Source organism: Drosophila arizonae, chromosome 3 (genome assembly GCF_054131065.1).
Source record: "Drosophila arizonae isolate 15081-1271.41 chromosome 3, UAZ_ARI_1.0, whole genome shotgun sequence".
Lineage (NCBI taxonomy): Eukaryota > Metazoa > Arthropoda > Insecta > Diptera > Drosophilidae > Drosophila > Drosophila arizonae.
In genome coordinates this window covers 28164343-28190430 of record NC_142923.1, presented here as the reverse complement: position 1 = coordinate 28190430, position 26088 = coordinate 28164343, and the positions used below count along the sequence as shown (strand labels likewise).

Below are 26088 nucleotides of genomic sequence, written 5' to 3'. Positions count from 1 at the left end.
ATATATTTACAAGTATCCTTAAACGACTTATCTCATATTTTTGGCAAAACCCAAGCGTTTTAATCGCCTTAGTGGTCTCGCAGGAAGCAATCTTCTCGCTAGTCTGCTCCGGTGTCTAGCCAGTCTGTCACTATATCGGCTAGTGTGTCTCCCAATCTGTTCCTCCACAGTAAACAGTTTCAGATCTCGATGTAGAGTTGAGCCGCGCACATACCATGGGCAGTTTGTAATTTGCCGCAATACACGATTTTGCAGGACCTGTATGCGTTTATAGTTTGATTTTGCGCATATTCCCCAAATCTGCACACCGTAGAGCCAAATTGGGGCTACACAGTGGACATAAACCGCTCTCTTAGCTCTGAGTGACATGGTGCTGCGTCTGTTGAGCAGCCACCGCAGTTGTTGCATGCGTTGCCCACATCTCCTAGCCACTGCCTTAAGATGAGGACCAAATGTTAGACGCTTATCAAGGGTGATGCCAAGGTACTTTGCCTGCGAAGGTTGATCAAGTGTTTCGCCATCTAAACGTATAGGCGGGGTGTGGCTTTTTTTTTTTTTTTTTTTTTTGTTTGTATATATATTTTAAGCGCTGAATCTGTACAATGCAAGTTTAGTACCTTAACAACACAATTCGAATTTTTATATAACACCTAACCTTCTGATGTATTCAGGAGGACTTACAAATATATATTTACAAGTATCCCTAAACGACTTATCTCATATTGGCGGGGTGTGGCTGATGAAGGTTTTTAGGGTGAAGCAAGTGTTGGTGGTCTTGCGTGGGTTAATCTTCATGTTCCATCTTTTGCACCATGCTACTAGTGTGTTTAGGTAGCTCTCCACTCCATTCGCAGCCTCAGTGGGACATTTTGAGCTGTAGAGCACCGCTATATCGTCTGCGTAAGTAGCGAGAAGGGCTTTGCCAGGATTCTCCATGTGGCGCACGCTAGGGGAGGGTAGGTCGGCCGTGTAAATGGAGTAAAGCAGCGGCCCTAATACGCTGCCCTGAGGAACTCCAGCTCTCATGTGGTAGTAAATCCAGCTAAATTTAAACAAATTTTATTGCATACTTTTGAATATTTCAACTGTGGAACTTAGCATACTCTAGGGCTGGGTAATATTTGAACGAAGTTATGTTTTCTCGAACTCGAACTGTTTAATCGAACCAGTAAGTAAACTGTGAAATTACCCTTTCTGAATGTGCTAATATTTAATATCCTTGCAGCAGGAATTGTCAAAAAGTGAAGAGGATATCAACAGTGACTATCCTGCATTATCGAAAGATATTTAGCTAATTCTGGTTTGTCAATTACTATCAATTAATAAGATAGGGTATATATAGGTCCATCACATTGAAACTAATCTTAAGGTGACATAAATTAAAATCGTACAGAGTAAAGTTGAGAAGACTGTAGAGCGTAAAACTCAACATATTGCATTTAAATGTAGCCTAATTTGAGCCAGTATATTTTGTCTCCAAAATAACGGTCTTATCGATATCGTTTTGCAGACATGCAAATGATCGATGCTGAATATAAATCATTTATAAATAAAGTCACATTTGTCAGTAATAATTGACAATTGATTTGAATAGAATTTGACAATAATTGGTATCTCCTTTCACTCTCTTTTCCTCTCTCTCTCTCCCTCTTTCTCTCACTCTGTTGACTTCCTTTACTTTATTTGTACCTTTGATATTTCTGTATAGGGTCAATTGATCGTAAATTTGAATTGGAAACGAAAGTCCATTCAAATGGGCCACAAACCAACGGAAAGCGCCTGCAGCATGTTGCAGCAGCAGGTAAAACTAAGGTAATATTTCTCCAAAGACTGCGGGTAAATTCTAAATTTATTTCATATCGATGAACCGTCGGATCGTTGGACCACACCCATAATTATCCGCATGCAGATCCAGATTCGAGAGGTTGCTCCAAATTCGAGACTTTAATTTTCAGAAATAATGATGGGTTATACACACTCTCTGTGTGTTGGCCTTGGCACTAGGGCACAGGCACGAGACCAGGTAGCGCACAAAGCCGTTTTGATTGTCTGTCTAACGGTAAACCAACTGCATTGCCCTGAGCTTGCCTCTGTTGTATGTGTGTGTGCTTGAGCGTGTTTGTGTGTATGTGTGCGTGCGTGCGTGCTTGCATTTATCTTCAATTGCAAAACTCTAATACATACTTAATAAGGAAAGTCTATCGGAAAAATCAGATTAAAAGTTTTCCTTATTCAAGCTTTGCTTTACTTTGCGACCATTGGCGTCTGCTCTGATCAGACACCTGCTCGGTGCTCAGAGGCACATCAGAGCGTGCTGCAGCAACAGCTGCAACTGCACCTACCAAAGGTTACACATTAGAATATAGTTTTCGACTGAGAACTGACTGCATAATGCTCGTTCAGGATGCAGAAGCATTGAAATTTATCCACATATTTATAATTTAGGACAACATCATAGAGCAGCTCTATTCATACAAGACTCATCAGAAGTCTATATACTTTGTGTATCTATTTTTTGATCCTCTGTCTAAAGTCTTAAAATCCATTTGTATCTCCATTGATACTGGATCGAAGTACTATTATTATTTGATCTCTTATCTTAATCGATTAAGTCGTTTATAAGCAATCGCATTCATAATTCACATCTTTAGTAAACTAATATCATATGAGTAAAACTGCCAAATATATGGAATACCTCTATGAATCTCTGCAGGGCGATATTCAATTAACAAAGTCTTCAGTCTTTGTAACGCCTCAAGCATTTTTTATTTACTCTGTAGAGGTACTGGAAACTGTCTAGTCTTCAGTAAAAACTGCAATACTTTAATAGCTGTGGTAGCTTGTGGTAGCTGTTTCCCGATATGCCATCCATTGTAGTTGTACAGCCTACTTCTATATACCTTAATACTGTATAAGATAGCACACGAGCAAGCTTCCTAATTTCCTAGCAAGGAAAACTTAGGCCCCATATATAGATAGGCAGCAAACCAGACATTGCAAAAAAAAAAAAAAAAAAAAAAAAAAAAACAATATACTCTTTTTCCATTCCATGATCGCGTATAAGAACAAGCGGAGAACAAGTCGCGGTACTTGACCTAACTCCGCCCCTTGGCTTAGCGGACACTTACCCCTCTCGAGTAAAGCGAACAATTTTTTATTGCTTCTAATTTGCTCAGCTCTGCGTTGTGGTAATTTAGGACACTCGCCGCCTGCCACCGACAACTGCAACAGCAACAGCAACAGCACCAGCAACAGCAGCCGGCCAATTAAATATGAAACATTTTTGGTTGGTCTGATGAAATGCCAGGAACTGTTTTAAATTAAATTTAATTAGTTTATTGTCTGAGGCAACACCTTTCCGGCTAACAAGCAGAGCAACAGACAGCCGAAAAGAAACAGCAACGGCAACAGCAACAACAACAACTTAAGCCCAAAGGACTTTTTGTCGTGTGCCAAGTGGCAGCTGCAACAGGCTCCATCGGCCGCCTACGTCGCCAACGTTGCACAGCAATCAGAATCGAAATGGGGAACAGCGTCACGGTTCACATTCAACTGCTCTTGGCTCTGCGTCCTGCAGACTCCCTTCCAAGTTGATTCGTAAGGCAATCATTTGCGTCTTGCTCTACATTCACAAATTTATAGTTTGGTTAAAAAAGTACATTAGAAAAGTTGAAATGGAATCTATTTCAAATTATTTTTCTTCCTCTAGACACTACGACAAATTGCAAGTAGAAGGATTCTGTTTTTGATTTCATTCATTCCTTAAAACCTAATTAATGGAATATATCAATATATAATTCGAGTATTAAATTATATCCAGATGAAATCTGAACGTTAACTGAATCGAGCTCGATATCAGCAATATTAATTATAAATTTTTGAATGGCGTTTGCTCAGTCAAATTCAGTTAGTTATGGGAACTCGTTTATGAATAGCTTGAAATTTCGATATAATGGTGTATTCCCTACAGTTTCACGTTTGGTTTTTAAGATTCTTTGATTGAGAATATTATAGTGTTAGTTGCAATTCGATCATGATATGATATTAATAGTTTAAATAATACATTTCCATAGCTATAGATTATATTTAGACTTGTGGCGTACCTGTTGGTTCCGCAATTCTCTTGGGGGTTACAAAACTGCTGCTCTCAGTGCTCAGTTGTACACGTATTGTCTACAGCACATACATATATATACATATAAATATATATATGTGTATATATATGGTGTGTGTGAGTGTGTGTATGTGTGTTTGTGTGGGGTCTTCTATGTGCTCATATTGGTTAGATTGGATGGGATTATTGCTTGACTGGCAACTGCAACTGCATTCAGCTGAATTTTGGAAAAGAACTGAGCTATATGCAGGGTGGAGCTGCACTCATCTGAAAAGGTAACAAGAAATCGTTGAGTTTTGATTACTAGAAAGTCTGGCAAAGATCTACAGAATGAGAATATATATGTATAGGCTATATGGAATTCATGAACAATTGAGCTTTATATAGTTTGTAAAGCTGCAAAACGAAAAAGACAGCACTACATAGGCAAAAGATACAGATACTTTATGTTGTGTGAGTGTGAGTATGTGTATTTATATATATGTATGTATTTTTTACGCTTTTGCAATAAGCATTTCACAGTCAAGGTCAAGTAAAACATTTGGCTTCCTTTTTATTATTTCTTGTGCTGCCTTTTCGGTTTCCCTTTTCAACGCTTGCACGTGCTTCTGTATCTGTATCTGTAGCTGTAGTTGTATCTGTATCTTTTGCGCGTATCTAACAGCTAAGCATGCGCAGTGGAGGCCAGACGAGGATGTCGACTGTCTGCCGTCTGCCGTCTGCTGTTCACTTGATCAAGCACAAGTACAGCGCCCGAGGCATTTGGGTTTTATTGATGCTTGGTTTTTTGTGGTTATTCTTGCTCTGCTCTGCCCGGGCTGAGAACTGAATGCCATGTGTGTGCTGGCTGCTTGTTATACTCATTCACGAAAGTGAATCAGTATATTGGTTTTGTGCAATGTCCGTCTTGCTGTCCGTCTTGCTGTCCGTCCGTCTGTCCGTCTGTCCGTCCGTCCGTCCGTCCGTCTGTCCGTATGAACGCAATCTATTTCGGCGCTATTGAAGCTAGAGACTTGAAATTTGGAACACATACTCGTGTATATCTCCGATTTATAAAGTGTTAAAATTTTCCCGATCCGCCCACTAGGGGCGTGGCAAATCGGAAAATGCATTTTCCGATATACCAGAAATCATGTTTGTTGAAGAGCTAGAAAGCTGAAACTTGGTATGTAGGTCCGCGTTGACCACCCAAGATCACGAGCTATGGCGGATATATCTACGCCCATTGGGGGCGTGGCAAATCGGATAAAACTGTATCTCCTAAAGTTATAAACCTAGAATGCTGAAATTTTGCACGTCAGCTAATGGTATGATTCTATAAAGTCTGAAGATAAATTATAAGTCTACGCCCGTTGGGGGCGTGGCAAATCGGACCTGAAGATATAGTGATTTTTTAAATTCTCCTATATTTTGGACACTATTGATGGCAGAGACCTCAAATTTTGTATATATACTCGGACTGATCACCCAAGACCAAAAAGTTTTGTCGGATATATGTCCGCCCACAGGGGGCGTGGCAAACCGCAAAAGTTTATATCTCCTAAAGTAAAATAGCTAGAAGCTTCAAATTTGGATAGTTGAGTTACTGGTAGCCTCCTCTATCGATTCCCCAAAAATAATTTTTACGCCTCTTTAGGGGCGTGGCATATCGAAAAATACCCTGTAATTTTCACATTTTTTTAGGGTAAGCATTCAAACTTTGCAGTTAGGGTAACGTTATCTCTTTCTAAAAACTGACCAAAAATGAGGTGTCTACGCCCAGTTGGGGCGTGGCAAATCGGAAAAACCTGTATATTCTACAGTATTAGAACGAAACTTAACTACTAAATTGTTGATGGGATGTGAATGAGTATTCCGCAGTCGGTAACGCCCGACTGCAACGTTCTTACTTGTTTTGGTTGGTTTAGCTCGGCTGCTTGGGTGTCTGCCCAGACAAGGAATTCCAATTTCTTTTTCACTTTGCCTCGGCTGCGAAACCTGCTTACCAAAAACGAGCGAAACTCAGCTAAATGCGACTTGTTTTGGGGAGAAGGCGCAAATAACCAGCAGACAGAAGACTCATTAGAGGCCAGCCAGCAGCTAGTTGCGATACAAATTTCACTGGGTGGCTGCTTCAATTGAAATATCGTTGCCAATTTTCCTATAATCTACTAACCCATTTCACGCTAAAAATCAACTTATATCACCTCATATTTCGTGTATAAATACATCATAATTTAAATAAGTAAAGGTTCGCATAGTTAACTCATTTTGTGCACTCATTTTGTGTACTTTTGAATTCAATTACATTTTTAATATAAACTTTTATTTTGTAATTAATAAAAGTAAATATTTAAAACTTAAGAAAACAATCCTGTTCAACAATATTAAAATTTAAATCATTTTAAAATTCATTTTTTGTATCTCTAACTAAAACAAATTCGATAAAGATGAGTTCCAAACATCCAATTGCTATAATATATTATATTTACATCAATATACATATATGAGTTGAAAACGATGAAGTATCTATGTTATATTGTGTATGTACTTAAATATATTTTTAAAATTCTGAGGTCAATCATTAGATCAATCAGTAAATTAGCTAGGATTAAAACTCACAAAAAATAAACAACTGCAAGGACTTTCTGATGGGAATTGAAACCAAACTACCTATATTAAATATAGGTATAAATGTATTACAAAAGTATATATCCACATCTACCTCAATCAAAATAATTTTTTTTAAATCTTAAATGTTTATTTATTTGTGATTATTATAATATTGCAATCTGTTATGGGTTATTATTGATTATAAGACTGATTATCATTTTCTGGCTTCTATGGATAAAGATTCTTAGTTTTGCTTACATCTGCATCTCGTAGCTTTTATTTTGCTTCTCCCGGTTTTAATATTACTGAAAGTCATTTCAGGTCCTCCAATAAGTCTTTCCGAATTTGGCTTCACGTCGAAAAACCATTTCCGTTTTCATAGCCTTATTTTGGGCTTTCAGGATTCCTTTACTGTGTGCATTTTAAGAGCAAATCGCTTTATATTTCATAATTGCACATTTTTGTTATGAAGAGCCAATGGCAATGGAATTTTCTCATGTTGCCGCCACTAAAAGCAGCGCAAAGACTAAACGCAACAACTTTTGGGGGCTGTTCCCAGCTACTCGATGTGAATTTTAAGCAGTCTTCGCTTTTATGAAACTAATTAAATTCGCAGCTTACATTGGAATCAGTTTGGAAGAGAAACGTACTTAGTATATCTCGCTGTGCTCTCGTTGAATAAGGAATATTACTCTTTGGTCTTTTTATACTCATTCACGAAAGTGAATCAGTATATTGGTTTTGTGCAATGTCCGTCTTGCTGTCCATCCGTCTGTCCGTCTGTCCGTCCGTCCGTCTGTCCGTATGAACGCAATCTATTTCGGCGCTATTGAAGCTAGAGACTTGAAATTTGTAATACATATTCCTTATTCATATTCACATTCCCGATCCGCCCACTAGGGGCGTGGCAAATCGGAAAATACATTTTCCGATATACCAGAAATCATGTTAGTTAAAGAGCTAGAAAGCTGAAATTTGGTATGTAGGTCCGCGTCGACCACCCAAGATCACGAGCTATGGCGGATATATCCCCGCCCATTTGGGGCGTGGCAAATCGGATAAAACCGTATCTCCTAAAGTTGTAAACCTAGAATGCTGAAATTTTGCATGTCAGCTAATGTTATGATTCTATAAAGTCTAAAGACAAAATTATAAGTCTACGCCCGTTAGGGGCGTGGCAAATCGGACCTGAAGATATAGTGATTTTTTTAATTCTGCTATATTTTTGACACTATTGATGCCAGAGATCTCAAATTTTTTATATATACTCGGGCTGATCCCCCAAGACCAAAAAGCTTTGTTGGATATATGTCCGCCCACAGGGGGCGTGGCAAACCGCAAACATTTATATCTCCTAAAGTATAATAGCTAGAGGCTTAAAATATAGTTGATAGTTGAAATACTGGTAGCCTCCTCTATCGATTCCTCAAAAAATAATTTTTACTCCTCTTTAGGAGCGTGGCGTATTGAAAAATACCCTGTAATTTTCACTTTTATTGAGAGTAAGCATTCAAACTTTGCAGTTAGGGTACTGTTACGCCCAGTTGGGGCGTGGCAAATCGGAAAAAACTGTATATTCTACAATATTAGAGCGAAACTTAACTACTATATTGTTGATGGGATGTGAATGAGTATTCCGCTGTCGGTAACGCCCGACTGCAACGTTCTTACTTGTTATATATTATATAAAACGAATTCAGTTGCTCGTCGTGTGGGAAAAATATATAATATAAAATACATCGATTAAGAAGACGAATTGAGAAAATCACCTTATGCCCGAATGAAATTCATTTAAAGTATATTCAAGTAAGGCCCAGCAATTGCAGAGAACTTTCAAGATATTTTATTGTTCGAATATCTCAAATTCATACAAACATAAATCGACAGACAGACAAGCTGACCCAACAAGAGTCAAGTTCGTGGCTACAGGCAGGCAGAAAGCACGAAGAACCCAGCCCGCCTTGGCTGCAGGCGACGCCAGAGCAGGAGACTGAGAGACTGGGAGACTGGGAGACTGAGTCAGAGTAGCCAGGCCAGGTGGAGGGCGAGAGCCGGTTGCGGTTCGAGCCAAGTGCAGCGCAAATGGATGGATGGACATGGACGCTCGCACTTATTAATGCTTAATAAATGGCATTTCATTTCTTATTATTGTTGGACTGGGCGCGACGTGGATATGTCCGAAGATTTTTATTGCAACTGTGGCTGCGGTTCGCATTGTTGTTGTTGTTGTTAATGCGAGTCGATATATTGGTCATGACTAAGGATGCACACACAGTCACACATACACCCATATATGTATATATATACATATGTATGTATATATAACATGCAGTCAGTCAGTCAGTCAACGTGTGCTAAAGTAATTATTTCATTTGAGCCAACAATGAGGTTGCAAGTCCGTTCGAGCGCTTTGAGCGACTGTTGCCGTGAGATGGACATGAAAATTAAAGAAGCTGGCATCAGAACCGGGCATTGGTCTGCGAACCGCCTCATGATAAACGCTTTCAGTGCTTTTAACGACTCAACTTTGGCATTGCCAGCCCATTTGTAAAGTACTCGGGAATGTAAATGAAGCGGGTGTCTGTCGCTACGGCTGCTCAAAATGTTGTATTTCGAGGTCTTCTGGGTCATTGCACCTCGCTTCAATGGACTGGTCACGGCCACAGTTTTACAGTTGCAACTGGCAATATAGAAGCTACCGCTGAACACATATGTATGTATATGAGTGGTAAATATGCTGATTTCAATATATATTTACTAAATATTACTAATTATTTAATAATCATATTTTCATATTCTTTTTTTTATTTTCCATATAGATTTTGTAAAATGTGTTACTTTTAAATTTTATTTCGTTCGCGCCAAAGTATCAGCCAAACATGTTATCGACCGCTATCACCATCGATAACTAGTCATGCGCGCTGCTAGTGAGTCAAATAGTTCGTTTTGAATTTGAGCAAGTTCTTTTGGCCGTGAACTGTTTTAATTGTATTGTAGTATGCATAAAACGTTGAAATATGCTCATTTTACATTAATAATCACTAGAAAATTTTTCAAATTTATTATTGAATTGTTATGTTTTGAACAAATGATGAAAGACAACATATAAACTTAAATTAAAACAAGGAACTTGAACTGGTTCAGCTCTTTGCTATAATTTGTTCTCTCTCTCTCTCTCTCTCTGAGCACATAAATCAATGTGACCGAATTAAGTAAAAGAATTTCTGTGTAAAAATCGAAGACGCTTCGTAGAAAACCAAACAAAAACGAAAACAAAGTTAAACTAATGTAAGATTAAATGCAAAGCAGTGTTTATCCATTGAAATTATACTAGTGACATTTACAGATGCAAACGGCAGGCTCAAATACAGCAGCAGCTGCAGCTGGTGCCGGCGGCGAGCCCACGGCAGCACCTCTGCGCGCCTGCAGTACGAGCGGCTGCCGGGTGAGCAAATATGTCGAGGTGACCAAACGCAAGTGCTCACAGTTTGTTTCCGCACCGTACATTATGCCCAAGCCCTTGGTGGTCAATGGCAAGACATCGATTTTCCAAGTGGGCGGCGAAATGGCCAAAATGGGCGACATACCCTCGTTGGCTGCTGCAGCGGGCAGTGGCGAGGGCCAACCCATCTATCGAATTAAGCCAGGCACCCATGCGCATGTCATCAACTATGTGTTCATAGACGAAGGCTCTGACTCCATGGAGAAGGCCAAGTCGGAAGACCAAGAGGCCATGCGAATGCTGCTCGACTCACAGCGCGAGAGCGCCACAGCAAAGCTGCAGAAATTACTCTCCACCCATCGTGGACTAGCACTGCTATCTGCGGCAACGACAGCCACTGCTCCAGATGCAGCTACTGCTCCAGTTGCTCCAGTTGCTCCAGCTGCTGCCAATGTGGTGCCCACCGCAGCTACTGTGCCACCGGCTGGTATGGCCAACAATGTGCACGTCACTACTCCGCAAATTCATCCCAACTTGTCCATTGCCAGTGTGGAGGGCGCTGCTATGCCATTTGCACCCACAGCAGTACCCAGCCTCACACCAATATCCACAGCCACACCCACACCGACGCCTGCTTCAGTGCCCGTGCCCGCGCCCGCTGCCGTTGCAGCAGCACCTCCACCAAAGAGCAAGCCAATGGACACCAGCGTTGACCAGCTACAGGCCGAGATCCTCAAGCTACGTCGCACTGTGGCACGCCTCGGCGGCGGTCGCGTTCCCAAGTGACTTTAGCACATGTAAAATAATTTACTCATAGGTAGCAGGAAAGTTAGCATAAATGACACTTATCCATAGATAGCCATCGAATACTCTTTGACCATAGTCTAGGACGTTCTCTGTTAATAAACAAACATGTTTAGCATTAACAAAACTGAAGTAATCTATGTGGAGAGCAGGGATCTATGCGCTGAAACAATGTATGTATCTATATTTCGAGTTATCTGAGCGGCAGACTGAATTTACTTTTTATGGGTTTCAGCTCTTCTTTTCGATTACTTGTTGTTGTTTTTTTTTTTTAATGAAACCGAAATGGATAAGCCGGCTTTGGCTCTTTGGAGCGTCGCTCAGATTTTTGCCATACACGAGTTGAATCTTAAGGAGTCGTAAATGTGGAATTTTATGTGTCATCCGCGACGGCGGCGCTGTCCACTGCAAGGCGAAAACTTCGCAATCGAACGTAAATTACATTTTATGATGCCAAAAGGGTGAGACGTCGAGTGCAACAGCAACTGGCCACACAGCAGCAACAACTGCAACATGTGGCATGCAATTGCAAAATGTAAATAGAAATTGACTAAGAGCTTCTAGAAGAACTGCTATCTGATTCTCGAATAAATGCAGAATGTCGTTACGGAGCACTCAGTGCCAAGATCAGGACGCGGTTGAGCTTAAGGGTAGCCAATGGCTGCACGTTGATCATCTCCCTCTCTCTCTCTCTCGCTCTCTCTCTCTCTCTGCTTGCCTCGCATAAAAAGTAACGAATGTGCGCAATAATAAAAATCATTAAAATAAAAATGTTTATGAGAGTGCATAAACACGACTTTATAGGGCAGCGGCAGCGGAGGGCAGACTGGAGCACTTGATGGCCGCGTCCCAGGCCCAGGCCCAGGCCCAGGCCCAGGTCCAAGCTGTACTGCCACTTGAAGGGAGGCGGCGCGGGAGTGTCAATGCAGGCAAAAGTATCTGCGCATTTGTTTCGCTCGGCACTCAGCAAAAGTCACACACACGCACACACACCCATGCACACACATTGGGATTGGGATTGGGATGCTAACTCATTTTGGCGGCTGTGGCTGCTGCTGCTGTTGCTGTTGCTGTTGCTGCTGCTGCCTGCGACGCCAGTTGCGAGTCGTACCTGTGACGAGGCAACTCGAGGCATCTCGAGGCAGCTCGCAGGCGCAGGCGCTCAGCTCAAAAATAATTTGCAATTTCTGAGAAATACTCACATTTGCGCTGCCTTGCGCTGACTTTATGCGCTGCCGGTTGCCGTCGCCGTCGCCGTCGCCGTCGTCGTCGTCTCAAGAACCTACCAATGCGACGGTGTGGCCGTAATGAAAATTAAAATACGAAACACTCAGGCAAAAGGTCGGCAAGGAGCCAATGAGCAGGCGCAACTGCCGTCGCGACCGCCCCGCCGGACGCTGCTCCCCCGAGCTGTCGTCCGGTCGCTTGGTCGGATTGCTTGTCGTTATCTTGTCATGTCAAAATGGTCTTACGAAAATGTATCTTTTGTATTCCAAGTGCAAATGAGCAGCACAGATACAAAACAACAAGCCAAGCCCTCCACCCGTCCATCCATCCCTCCGTCTCACCGTCCCTCCGCGCTGCCTTGTTTCCTTTTATTTGTTTGCTCACTCGCAATTTTTATGCCTTTATTGTGTTTACTCTTTGCCTTCGTTTCTGCAAATGCTTTTAAGACTTTAAGACTTTTTAGTTTGTAGTTGAGCGTACAAATTTGTATCCCTCTCCCTCTCCCTCTCCCGCTGCCTTTGCCCTTGCCATGCCCGCACAGAAGCCCCAGGAACAGGATTGACCACTCCGAGCACCGAATGTATCTGTATCTTCTTCTTGGGTTCTCTCTTCCCAGCAACTCCACGAGCCGGAGACGGCGAGCTGGGAGCTGGGAGCTGGGCGCTGCGCCTGCGCCCGCTGCTGATGCTGACGATGATGATGACACAACATGAAATGGTAAAACACGCTGAAAAATATTAAATACGCTACGTCGCTGCCTTTTGACAGCGGACGTAAATTTGCTTTTGCCCGTGCCCCTTGCCTCGTACCCCCTCCCTCCAGCAGTCCCGTCCCGGTCCGTCCCTCTGCCACTCTGCCCCAGCCTCTGGCAACTCTGGTTTAATTGCACATAAGCTTGGCCCTCGGTCGGCGTGCTGGACCGAAGGCACCAACTGTGATTGTGAGGATCTCTCGGCAATTAAAATAGAGTGTAAGTTAAGGATGCATAAAACGCTGATCTTTATATGTACAGCACTCCGACGCATTATCGTCATTGGATATGGCTGCTATAGAGCCCGACCTAGGGCCAGCTTAATGCATTCCTGGAAGCTTGGATCGATCACACATAAAGTGCGATACGATATCGCAGAAAGGCATTTTTATATATATACAATATATATGTATTATGTATGTGTACTATTATATGTATATCTAGGTGATATGATCACTGAGAGGTGATCAAACTGTTAGCATTTCATGATTGAAGATTTTACTAAAGAGAAGCTTGATTGATTTAATAGATTTTTAGCGAGTTCATGATATCATGTAGAAACACGTAGTAGAGCACTCCTACATGCCGAGACGGTTCGACTAGGATATACCCTGAACCCTGCAAGCTGAGATTCTTTATGTACAGACGGACGGGCAGGACTATATCGACTCAGCTCGTCGCCCTGATCAGGAATATATAGTTTATGGGGTCTGCGATGCTTTCGTCTGCCTGTTACATACTTTTCACGAACCATTATACCCTGATTTCTCATTTTCAGTGGGTTCAGTGTATACAAATATAAATAATTCGTTTTCCACTGTAATATTCCAATTACAAGATACATACATTTTTTAAAAGGAATTTTTAGTATTACAATTTTCCCTATTTTATACTGTTTTGAAACTGCAGTCAAAAATTTAACTTCTTAGAAAAGTCAATAAATCTGAATAGATTTTTGAGGCGAAACTCGAATTAAGTGGATGGATTTCTGGATGTAGTCCTTTAAATATTATTATAATATATAATTTACTATGATATTACATTATATTGATATTATACACAGCAATTAATTGTTGGATTGTAAGTTAATTGTCTTCATAAAACCTGCTGTATCAACTAAATAAATATATAGCAGTTCTAGATGAATTTTTGATTTTATTAAAATATAATTGATACCCTCTGTACTGTATATTTTTTATCTCTTTTAGTATATTAATTGACCAGTTTGGATACAATAACTGCCGAATAATTATACTAAAATAGACTAAAGACTATGACGAAATTTTCATTGGAATATAGTAAATAATATTAGGAGTAACTATTTTGTATTTAATGCAAATTAGAGTAAATTTAATTAAAAGTAGACAATGCATATATGAATTTATAAGTCTATATAGCCTCAAAAAAACATTGAGTAAAATGGTGCACAAATTCGCGGTCTTCCAAAATGTTCCCATTAAAGAACAATTTCAAATGTTTAAAAATTGAAGAGATTTGATTAAAACGTACAAACATCACCAGAGCGACGGATTTTCTATGGGAATAAGTTGAAGTAAGTAACGAGATAGACTAGGAGATACCCTGCACCCCAGACAATCTGTGTTAGTAAGCATACTACACGCTGTTCCAACGAGAACTGATATTCCCAATGGCCTTAGGGTATAAAAAAGGATTTATCCAAAGCTGAAGCAACATCAAATTGAAATCCGCATGAAATGTGTCAAAATTTTGAGAGCAAACAATGAATTTAATTAAATCTTGCAATGTGTCGCACAGCAGTAAAAAATTGTTGAAGTCAAATTAAATCTTGCATATCGCCGCCAACAACTCAGATTTGGAGACTGGGACAAACGGCAGCCGCACTGACATAGATACACAGACATACATACGTATGTATGTATATACCTATATTCATACGGCTGCATGCGAAATTTTGTTTAGACACAAAACAGATTGAAGATCAAAGCCCAGAGCTGGGGCAGTGTTGCCGTTTCCTGTGGCGCGTCATAATAACAGCGAACCAAAGATAACAACAACAAGTCAAGCACACACAAATACACACTCACACACACACACGCACACATACACAAACAACATCAAGTTGACTTTGGCGTCCTACCGCATTCTAAGTTCTATTGGCACAAAGACCGACTTTTGCGTTGCGGTCTTTCGGGTTTGCATGCAAAGTATCTGCGTATCTGTTAGATACGGGATACAGATGCAGCTTGAGCGCTGGCAGCGAAACTCGTTTTCTTGCATAGGGCAAACAGACACACACGCAGACAGACACACACACATGCACATCAGTTTGGTTTCCCTTTGGCTGACTGCGTGAGTAACTCCCATTCTCAGGCCTTCTGCTGCGAGTATCTCTGCGTGTGTGTGTGTGTGTGTTTGTGTGCGTTTGTTTGTGTGTGGTATTTGTGGAGTGTCTGCGCATACTTCTACGTGTGTATGTGTGTGTAGCGCCCTCGCGGCATAGTTTGCATTTTCAAGGTCGCATGCTGAAGCTTCTCTTCAGCCGCTGCCACTGCCGCTGCCGCTGCCGCTGCTGCTGCCACTGCTGCTGCCTCTGCAGCTTCTTCTGCTGAATTTTGGCGAGTGTGCGGCCATTTCTCAGGGTCTAACGACGCCAGCTTTGCGATTATCCAGTGATATTGTAATCTGCTGCCAGGTAATCTGTCGGTTGCCTTCAAAATGTACCTTATAGCTATGCCCTAAGCCCATTACAAGCCTCGCTGGTGACAGTGCATCCAATTTAGCATATAAAGTATAATTTTTACGAGTGCAGCCGGCTTAAGGAACGAGCACTGAAATCGCAAAGATATGTAGTCGCCCAGTCGCAGTCGCAGTTGGAGTTGGCGGCTTAAGTGACTGACTACGTATATGTGTATGTGTGTGTGTGAGTGTGTCTTTGTGTGTGTGTGTGTTTATTGGTGCAACATTTCGCGCTGCAAGTTCTTTTGAACTTCAGTGTTCCGCTCTGCACTTTCCATTGTCCCTGGAGTTATTTCCTTTACGTGACTCTGCGCTGAGTCATCCAAAAGGGAAGGGGAGGAGCAGAAGAGTTCGGCCTACCCAAATCCTGTGGATCAGAGCAATACCAGCCACATCGATGGTTGCTCATGGCCAGACCAGCGAGCTCCCAAGTCCTCGCCCTTGATTCATCAGCAGCACAAACAATGACTCAACCTAATTGCCCGCAACAGCCCGTGATGCATCACTAGCTAAACGAATTACTAACTATGTAAGTCATGCATTGTCGAGCTGAGCTAAAGCCATGCGGTGGTGCAAGCGCCAAGTGGAAAGCTGGGACTACTTACTTTTGAGGTGACCAGCGTCAGAGTAGGCGAGGAACCCTGAAAATTTAATGAAGCAAACATAAGTTAAAGCTGATAACTTGCAGTATCTATTATAATAATAAAAAAATCGTATATTATATTGTCATAATGATAAGGTAGAATTTTGGTAATTATCAAGACTTGTATATTAAAATATAAGAGATGCTGACGAAATTGAATAAATAAGATATATATTTTATATCCTAAGAATTATATAATCGGGCATTCCTTTTAATAAATACTCATTCATGATCCGAAAATCCTTAAATTAACATCTATATACATATGTGTACATACATATGTCATTTTTTGTCTATCAATAGTAATTATTTATCTGTTGATTCTTGAGTTTATAGCCATAAAAACGTAGAAAACTCAGGTTTTTTCGATTTGCCGGGCGCTTGGACTTATAATTTTTTACCAATTCTCAAAGGAAGTTTACGTAGTGGCGATGAGGGTACCCAGAAGTACATATATACATATTTAAAATTTCAAGTATATAGCTTCAATAGCAGCGAGATGGAGTAAGGACAGGCAAATAGACGGAATAATGTACAATGTATAATGATCGAAAAAATTTCGCTTAATTATTAATTAAAAGTCTCTAGCTCTTAAAGATTCCGAAATCGACGGACAAGCAGATGATAGGACAGACTAACATAAAGATATTATATGTTAATCAAGATCATTATAATTGTATTTATTGATAAGTAAGATAACAATTTAAATATCCAAGTATCATGTAAGGAATTTCTTATAACATAAATTCCATATAAAATAATTTCTAATGGTATGAAAATCACTTTCATTCTACTAAAACGAGGTTAAATCTAAATGCAACAATGCTCTTTTCCTGAGAGCGACACATGTTGAGTAATCTGAGTTATGTAAAGGAACCTGAGCAACAGCATAGACTCACGTTTGGGTATTACAACAGAGTGCCACACGTGCAATTTCTTTGGCAAGGCAGTTTTTCGGCCAAACACTTTGCCAAAACGTGCGCCGAACAAAAAGTGGTAAGGAAAAGTAACAAGGGAAAACTAATCCCATTTCCATTCCTGGAACCTAACAAGGACGCGCCTCTATCTTGAGTGTGAAATCACGTAGCATCATCGATCGCATCTCCAATTGTAGTGCAATAATTGGGACGGGGCCATTCGAGCACCTGCATCAAGCAATTTCACATCGTGACAATCGAGGCAAATGAAAATCCTTTCGATTTTCCGGGAATAAAGAAGAAAGAAATTCAACTGTTGCCATCTGTAATGTGCGCATATCTCTTTTTACTCCGTCATCAAAATAAATGCATGTGTGTGTGTGTGTGTCGTTGGCTTGGCACAGTACAATGAACTCTTGGAGCGACCGAAATTTCTATTTAAATTTGAGTATTTATTAACTGAAGCGAAAGAATCAAATGTATATTTATATATACACACGTGTATATAGGAATAACACAACTACAGCTAAACAAATTCTTAGCGGCGATTTTCGACAAAAGCAATCAAATAATACTTAATTTTATACAGAGAACATGTCTCCAATGGCCATGTCGTAAAGTCTCATAGATTCTTCCACCATTTTCGTCACTCTCTGGGCGATTAACATAACATGAACTGGAATATACGAAATGGGAATGACCGAAGGCATTAGACGACCAGACGGGTCGCAACTTGGCTTTGGCTTCGGGTTCGGACTCGGGTTTGAGCTTGTGTCGGCAGGGCAGGCCAAGTTAGCCAACTAACTAGCCAAGAGTCAGTTGACTTGAGTCGAATCATACATTAATTAATAATTTCTTTTGAAACTAGCGAGGCGATATTATTTATCCACGTGTTGCTCTTCTCCCAGTCCAGTATGGGCAGCAGATGGGGCAGACGATGCCCATCTGACCTCACAGCCCACGATTTGCACAGCTCGTGTGCCTTTTGTTCTGGATCATTAAATAAATTTGTACGAAATGGCAAATGAGACGAAATATGCAAAGATTGGAACTTCAATCTGCGTAGTGAATATAAGAGCAAGCCTAGCTCTAACGGTTTTCTTCACTTTATGTATATCCGCTGCCAAAGTGCCAAAAGAGCATATTAGTTTTGTTCAATCTGTTTGTCTATCTGCCTTAGGGCTATAACATTCGATGGGTTATATAGGTGTAAAAATCTGTTGAGATACTTTCGATAAGATGTCAAAAGAGGAATTACTATAGATATCTTTATGAATATACTTATGAATTAGTCACTTCAAATTTAAAACATATAAATATATTCTACAACAAAGGTTTGGTTTTTAGAAATATCTAGGAATTTAATATAATATTTAGAAATAATTTAGATTGATTATATAACAATTACAATTACAATTACAATTTGTACAGAACAATTATATTCTGATGAGCTAGTATTTGCATTGTATTTTTGTATTTTTGTCTCTTATAATTTTGACAGCTGTTGATCACCTCTATAGTCGCTTGAGACATAACTTTATAGACCAAAATCTATAGTTCGTAGTAGACAGTGTTCGAACTAAAGGTTGGAGTCCGGTGAAGTGGATCCGTAGATATCATACGATATAATATTTTATTATATTATGTTATATTATATTATATAATATTATAAGAAACATGGTATATTAAATTCAATGAATTTCTTAAATTGAATTTAACTCTATTTTTCGGAGTACATGAACGAGTATCATGCAGTCGAGTACGGCCAATTGGAATGCTGGCTAATTAATGTTTGTTTTGTTTCAACTATTCTATGCAAAAGATAATACGTTTATTTCTAAATAGAATACAAATGAGGAAATTAAGAAGGCGACACTCACGTAGATTAGGTTTCAGATGATTTAGAGCATTCCATTTAAGAGAGATGCTTGCTTTGGCGCTTGACCCCATTTCATTTGGCCAGTTCATATTTGCTCTTCCACATTCCAGTATTCATGCAGAACTTTTTAGTTTCGGCAAAAATGCATTCAGATTTCATAAATTTGTATAATTGCTGAGTATTTTTAGACAATTCTGTGACATATTTAATATTGTTCTCTCTCGCGCCGCTTGAAGCACTACCCGGGCGCCCCCCGAGTAAGTGGCCGGAGCAATAAGAGCTTAAAATAGACGCCTCCACATACCCAATCAGAGGAAAACAGAGAAACTAATTATATTACATTGGGCATTGCGTGGAGGAAAGAAACTTATTCGAGCTGAATGCGCATCCAGCATCAATAAAATGTCGCAGCGTCTCTCAAAAGCTAACTTTGTATAATATGATTGCATGTGAAGTGCTATAAAGGTATGCAATGCATTGGGGAAGTGGACGGGTATGGGGAAGGGGAAGGGGGCTGGAGGATGTGGAGGGAAAGCCGAGCAGTTGGTCGGGATTGCAGCTGACATAAAACAACTAAAAATAATACAAATACAAAGCGATAAATCTTGTAGGTGAAAGAAAGCCAAAAACGAAGAAAACGTGAATCTAGTGAAATGCTGATGCTGTATCGGTAACTAATGCATGTCTGTTGGAGTGAGAAATGGAGATGGGGATAGGGACAGGGACTGAGGTAGGGGCAGGGGCAGGGGCAGGGGCAGGCACAGGGCCTAGCGACAACGACAGGGTAAGAAATGTCCAAAGTACTTTGCTCTAATGGCAGTCACACGCATTACCATGGTCCACGAATCGGGAATCTATTCTTAACGAGTCTCGCCGAAGAAAGGGGAGAGAGATGGCGACGTTTCTTTCTTTTCGAATCAGTTTTGAATAAATTTTAGTTACAGATCTTCTTCTCTATGCTGTGCGTCTGTCTTTCTTTCTCTCTTTCTTTCTCTATTGCTTGTGGTAATAACATTAGTCTAGTTGGTATACGTATGTGTCTCTCTGTCCGTCTGCGTGTCGCTCTGTCCATGCCGCATTAGAGAGCATGATCATAATACATAGATCCTCCCAGACGATAGATGGAAAGAAAGCATCTTCTTTATTGCAGCGAGCGAGCGAGTGAGGGGAAAAGGTATCGTTTTCCATGTAATAATTTTCCGATGTGTCCAGCGGGCAGGCGGGCAGGCGGGTATATAAAAAATGCATCGCTGTCAGTGGACCGCGGCCCTCAGCGGCAAACCGCTCGATCAAATTATGTTAATTCGGGTTTAGTGCGAGTATCAAATATTTATTACAGCCACAGAGCGACAACGACACATAACGAACAAGAAGAAGACCCAGAGAGCAGAGAAGAGACACTAATACCTTGTGCAATGGCGCAGACTTGAATTAGTTGAAGCTTGGGCGGAAACTTTGAAATACACTTAAAACTCTGAAAATATCAGAGATACAGAAAATTTGTATTTATCTTGTCTTTTGCATATGATATGTACATAGAGAGATGTAGATCCACTTATGTACATAATACATTGAACATATCATAAACAATAGAAATTCTCAGGTCAGCCAACTCCACATCCTGTCCTAATTTCGCTGGTCATAAACAAATAAAATTGGTCTTTTCATTAGATATTGCTCCCAGGGTATTCATATCTCAATAGTTACTTTGAAGCCATTTGTGATTGATTTTTCTACACCTACCAAAGAGTACTTTAATAGTTCGTAAAGGGCGTGGCAAATCTCTTAAAGTGCATTCATTCTGAATCAACAGATCAAGTTGAGTCCGTCTAAAAATACGATATTGAATGGGCTATTAAGCCTATAACATACTTGTAATATATCGATTTGATCTCAATAGAAATACAGTTACAGCCAAGAGTATTTACACAACGAAAATCATTATATATTAAACCAATTGTGAATTCGAATATATTTATACAAATATATATCTGTGAGATACACCCATAAGGCATACACCCATAAGGCATCTGTTTTTGTTGAACCTAACGAGTTTATTAAATTCGCCCATATAAATGTAGTATTGTAAACTATACCAAGCTGAACTACACCCAGCGCTGAACTCTTAAATTAATAAAAAATAATTTACAAACTATACTTTAAATGTATTCATTTGATATTTGAATACACTTAAAGTTTTTTCCATATCTGATTTCCTTTCAATATATCGATCATATTTGATACTTTGAAGTTGTCATTGCAACCAGCCAAACCTAGGTTTATGGATGGTTTGCTTCCATGAATACTTTTGGTTTTCGCATACCTTGCCAACTTTCTCTAAAATTAAAAAAAATGATTTAAATAGTAGAGTTTTATGACGCTTTTGAATAAATTTATTCCTCTCAATTTTATCAACATTATATTATACGAATCATATTTAAGAGTCTTTATCCAAGACCTGTGCTCTTAAATATCCATTTAAAATACTGAGTATTCTATATCTTAATTTCATAAAAGGTGTTCTATTTAAAAACAAAAATATGGCATAGCTTTTTTTTCTGTATTTTTTCTTTAATCTGAAAGATGAATTTGATTAGATCTGGACCCTAAATTATTTAATAACTATTTTCCATAATGAAGTAGAGTCAGCCTAGCGAAAGCTTTTATGTGTGCGGTTGTATATGTAAGTATATTTATATACACACATATATATATATATATGTGCATATCTCCTTATGTATGCATGTAGTCGATAATGCCTGAAGAATCTGTTATCTGTAGTATGTAGGGTATCTGCCAGTCGTCCACTCTTGCCTAGAGCAGCTTTACTTCTTTTTGTTACTCTTATTGTGTATACGTGTGTGTGTGTGTACTGTCATATAGTGGTATGTACATATATGTACGTACGCATATCTCCTACACACAATAAGCGGTCCAACTATAAAACTTGTATCAAATCGAACAAAACAAAAATAAAATTTTTATTGCATTCCAGCACTAAAATCTTTCGATCGTGTGATGCTCAGAGAGCTGGTCACCGAAAGCCGAACAACGGCAGCAGCAGCAGCAGCAGCAGCAGTCGCAGCAGCCGTCGACAATTTGGAGTTGGCTCTGTCCCCGGCCGGGCAGCCGCTGGGCCGATGTCTCTGTCACTCGCAGTGTGTGTAGTGTATTGATATTGATTGTCTACCCCGAGCCGAATTGAAACTCTTTGCCATTGCCTAATATTCCATTAACGGGCTTATTAAGGCAGCACGTAGCACAGCGTCTGAGACCCACACAGATGCAGAGAGGCATAGACAGAGAGAGAGTGTGTGTAAGAGAGAGAGAGAGAGAGAGATGGATACATACATGCTAGTAGTTTAATAAAAGGTACTGATGCATAAATGGGTGTTTGTATCTAAATTGATCGAATTTGGGGACACACACATATGAGAGGTCGGGGCGAGAGGGAAGAGCGATGAGGTGAGCGGGACGCTGCGTGCGCTGGTCGCTCGATGCTCGATGGCTCAGGTAAAAATTCCCCCGTGGGCTGAAACAAACACAACAACAACAAAAGAGACAACAAACAGCAACAACAACAACAGCAATAGCAACAACTGCGGCACGAAGAAGTCGAAACTCGGAGTTGGACTTGGAACAGTGGTGGCTGCTAAAGCAGGTACAATTTTATAATTTCGTTTCGTGTTTAATTAAAGGTGAAGTTTTAAAGAAATAATAAAGAATTATCGAAGACCTGGCCAGAGACGGGTCCAGATGATGCCCAATACACACACACACACACACACACACAAATATATATACGAGCATTGATCGTAAAGCGATGAGACGGGCAACCGTAGCGACTCGTCTTCTCCCTCTCTCTCTCTCTCTCTCTCTCTCTCTCTCACGCTCTCTCTGCATGCAAAGAAGACTCGGGAGCTGGGGTACTATTGGGAGTCCAGCGATCATTATGCCATAAATAAAGATTCGTTCCGTGCATCGGTCAGCTATGGGAAAATTATATAAAGCACTTTTATAGTACACCATCTTTTTGAAGCTCTAAAAATTCTGTTAGCGTGTGAGTAGCTCTCTCTGTGTGTGCGTGTAAATGTGTGTCTAGTCAGTGTGCCCTGACTGAATTTCGGGTTATGGGCCCTGGGACTATAATTATGCCCAGTTATGATCAAAGTCCAGTTATCGTTGCCTACGATACAAATAAAGCTTCGAAATTACATATTCACATTTAATTACGAAACTCTATACGAAGTCAGCTATGGACTTTTTACTTGCCTTGATTGTTTGATTGCTTTTGACGTTTGCTTTAGTCTCCGATGGCCCAAAATGTTGACGTTTCTTTTGTTTTCTGAGCGGCGTTATCAATCAAACCAAATGTAATTCAAGGCAGCTTGATTATGTGGGACTAGACCAGAACTCAAGAATGGGGTGGATGGGGAATTTAGAATATGTAAAATATTAATAAAATAACATCTTTAAGCTGTACGCTGAAGCGTGAACATGAGAATAGCAAGGAGAGGCCGTTAGCAACTCTACTTTCTTTAAGAAAGCAATGATAGTGTTCTTGGACATTGGAATCGCAAGGAAAAGCAGTTTACTTATAAACAATACTATTTTACAAATTTGTACTTTATTCCAATCTTAATTATTTGCTCTTTTTTAATATATGATATTAAATAATAAGACTATCAAAGAATCTTATATAGTTATGTTGCTGATGATACTTTACTCGTTTAATGCTTATGCTTATTATCTGGAAAGACGGGTTTTTATTTACCATTTAGAATACTTTAGAAGTATAAATTGAAAGATAGAGTCAGATTGTTGCATTGAAATAGTTATTCTGTAAGATAAAATTGCTTTGTCTATAATAATAAACAGGTTAATGGACTCTTTAACGAATAAAGTGACAGAAATGCGAGACTTGGCATGCTTCTCTGATTTGACTCTCATTAAGGTAAGTAGGAAAAAAGACGTCTCTTAATCGGGCAACCACAGAATACCGTTTCAATTTTGCAGGGAATACAGAATCAAACCTCTAATACCATGTAATAGAATGTATACGCATGTTCATAGACTCAAGAAGTCAAGAAATAATTTGATTTTACTATAATAATATTACAGCTCTGATAATTACAATGAAAATCCATTTTATGTATTTCCATTATTCCCTTATTTTCAATACATTAAATAAGGGAATATGCCTAATAAAATTTATTAAAATTAATTTAGCATATATTTTTGATTTAACTCTGAGAATCGCTAAGAAAGGCCTTCTTCACATTGTATACTTGAAACTAAACATAAAAACCTTATGTTTTAGACATACAAATAGTTCTACTCAAAAACTATATATTCTTTATCTAAAATATTGAATTTCAGTAACAAATCAAACCATCTGTAATCATTAACCTTTTTGAATGAAATAAAACAGAATCGAAATGTTCTACAAGGGCAGCAGAAGAAATGAGAGAATTTGTCAATTTTTCATTGCCAAGGCAAGCGAAACCAAAATGTTTGACAGGCTAGATGACAACCGCTTGTCAAAATCTGACAACTCAAACTAATCATTTCAATTGGTGCTGGCGCAGTCGACGCTGACGTCGCAGTCGCTAGATCAACGCAGCGCAGCGAACGCGTGCCAAAGATTTGAGTTCGAGGTGGTTCTCACTTACCCCAAGAACCGTGACGATGACGATGACGATGCCGGTCCGATCCGATCTGTGAGCGGAACGATGATGACGCAGCGTTCGCATTTAGCAACAATTTTTCTCGTTTTGACAAATTCTTGTTGTAAAAGAGGGGGCCAATGGGTATTCCAATGGGTATTCCCTGCACCGTCACTTGCCTAGGCCTGAGCCTCGCTGCCAATGCCGCAATGCTGTCATCGGAGTTTGTGTACTTACGAGTTTATAGCCAGGCCTTTCACCCAACGAACAAACACTTTTACGACACTTTGACAACGGGCAGGAGACACAGCGAACCCAGCAAAAACAACAACAACAACAAGAGAAACATGATGAGGATTGGACTTTGAGTAGTTAAATCGAGTAGCTATAAAAAAATGTCTAATTGCTTTTGGTTTTTCCTTTTGGCAAAGTAAACAAACGAGTCTGTGCTCGAGACTAATTGATTCACACTTTCTTTCGGGCTGTAAAACAAGATGTATTCTCGCCCGGATTACCATCGGGCCGAGTGTGCAACGATTGAAATCTTTACTGCTCCGGCAACGCAGTGACATTAGCTTGGGTCTTTCAATTGAGCCCGTTGGACACAAATCAAATACAAAATGGGCTCTCAGAGAGTGTGCGTAGTTGTTATGAGGTGAAACAATCAAATCGAGGCGAAGGCTGAACGGGCACTTTGTAGGGCTCGGCCCCTAATTACATGGGATCGGTATCAACTGCTGCTCCAACTGTTTCTGTTTCACTTTGTATTTCTATTGCTGCCCAGCTGATGATGATGAGGCACATCTCTCTAAAATGACGTCTGCCTCTGATTGGGGCAAAGACTCGGCCTCAGTGTCAGCCTCAGCCTCAGCCTCAGCCTCAGCCTCAGTCTCAGTCTCAGTCTCAGTCTCAGTTCGAGCTAGACAATGAGTAGATAATGATGTTGTGATGTCAAAACATCAACATCTCAACATCTACGGCGCCTGAGTGACTGATGGCGCATGAGGATCACAGCCAGAGTCAGGAGCGACACTTGTTGTCTTGGGGTTAGAGTTTTTCGGAGTTGGTGTCGGCTTCGGTTTTTGTTTTTCTTTGGGTTTTCATTCATTTTGGTTTTGTTAACGGTAGCCAGATATCATTATTCAAAGCGCATCAGCGCCGATTGCTCTATTAGCCACTTGACATTGAGGCATTTAACACGTGCGAGCTGCTGCATCATCGAAGGATTGGCGGCATTTAATAAACGCTGACGCCTCGCACCAGCCGGGAATCGAGCCCTTCCTTGATTATGCAGCCCTTCTGTGTGCAGTGGGCAAACAATGCTGTCTATTGACT

General features: G+C 40.1%; 2 protein-coding genes across 16 annotated transcripts in view; one reads left to right on the top strand and one right to left on the bottom strand.

Moving 5' to 3' along the window:
- Ca-beta (Calcium channel protein beta subunit) overlaps positions 1–26088 on the bottom strand; it is a 56831-nt gene that overhangs the window by 14904 nt on the left and 15839 nt on the right. For all 15 annotated transcript variants that reach the window (XM_089464161.1, XM_089464159.1, XM_089464162.1 and 12 more), the window contains exon 3: positions 16254–16289. In XM_089464161.1, the coding sequence (XP_089320287.1) occupies positions 16254–16289 (36 nt within the window). The remainder of the gene's footprint in view (positions 1–16253; positions 16290–26088) is intronic.
- On the top strand, positions 9757–11079 carry Boh2 (Buddy of Hmr 2). Its single transcript, XM_089464182.1, has 2 exons — positions 9757–9994; positions 10053–11079. The coding sequence occupies exon 2, from the start codon at positions 10053–10055 to the stop codon at positions 10932–10934; it is 882 nt and encodes a 293-aa protein (XP_089320308.1). The 5' UTR covers positions 9757–9994; the 3' UTR covers positions 10935–11079.

Bases quoted from the DNA above. Each gene is read 5' to 3' on its own strand.
- Boh2 (XM_089464182.1), top strand. From the start codon at position 10,053: ATGCAAACGGCAGGCTCAAATACAGCAGCAGCTGCAGCTGGTGCCGGC.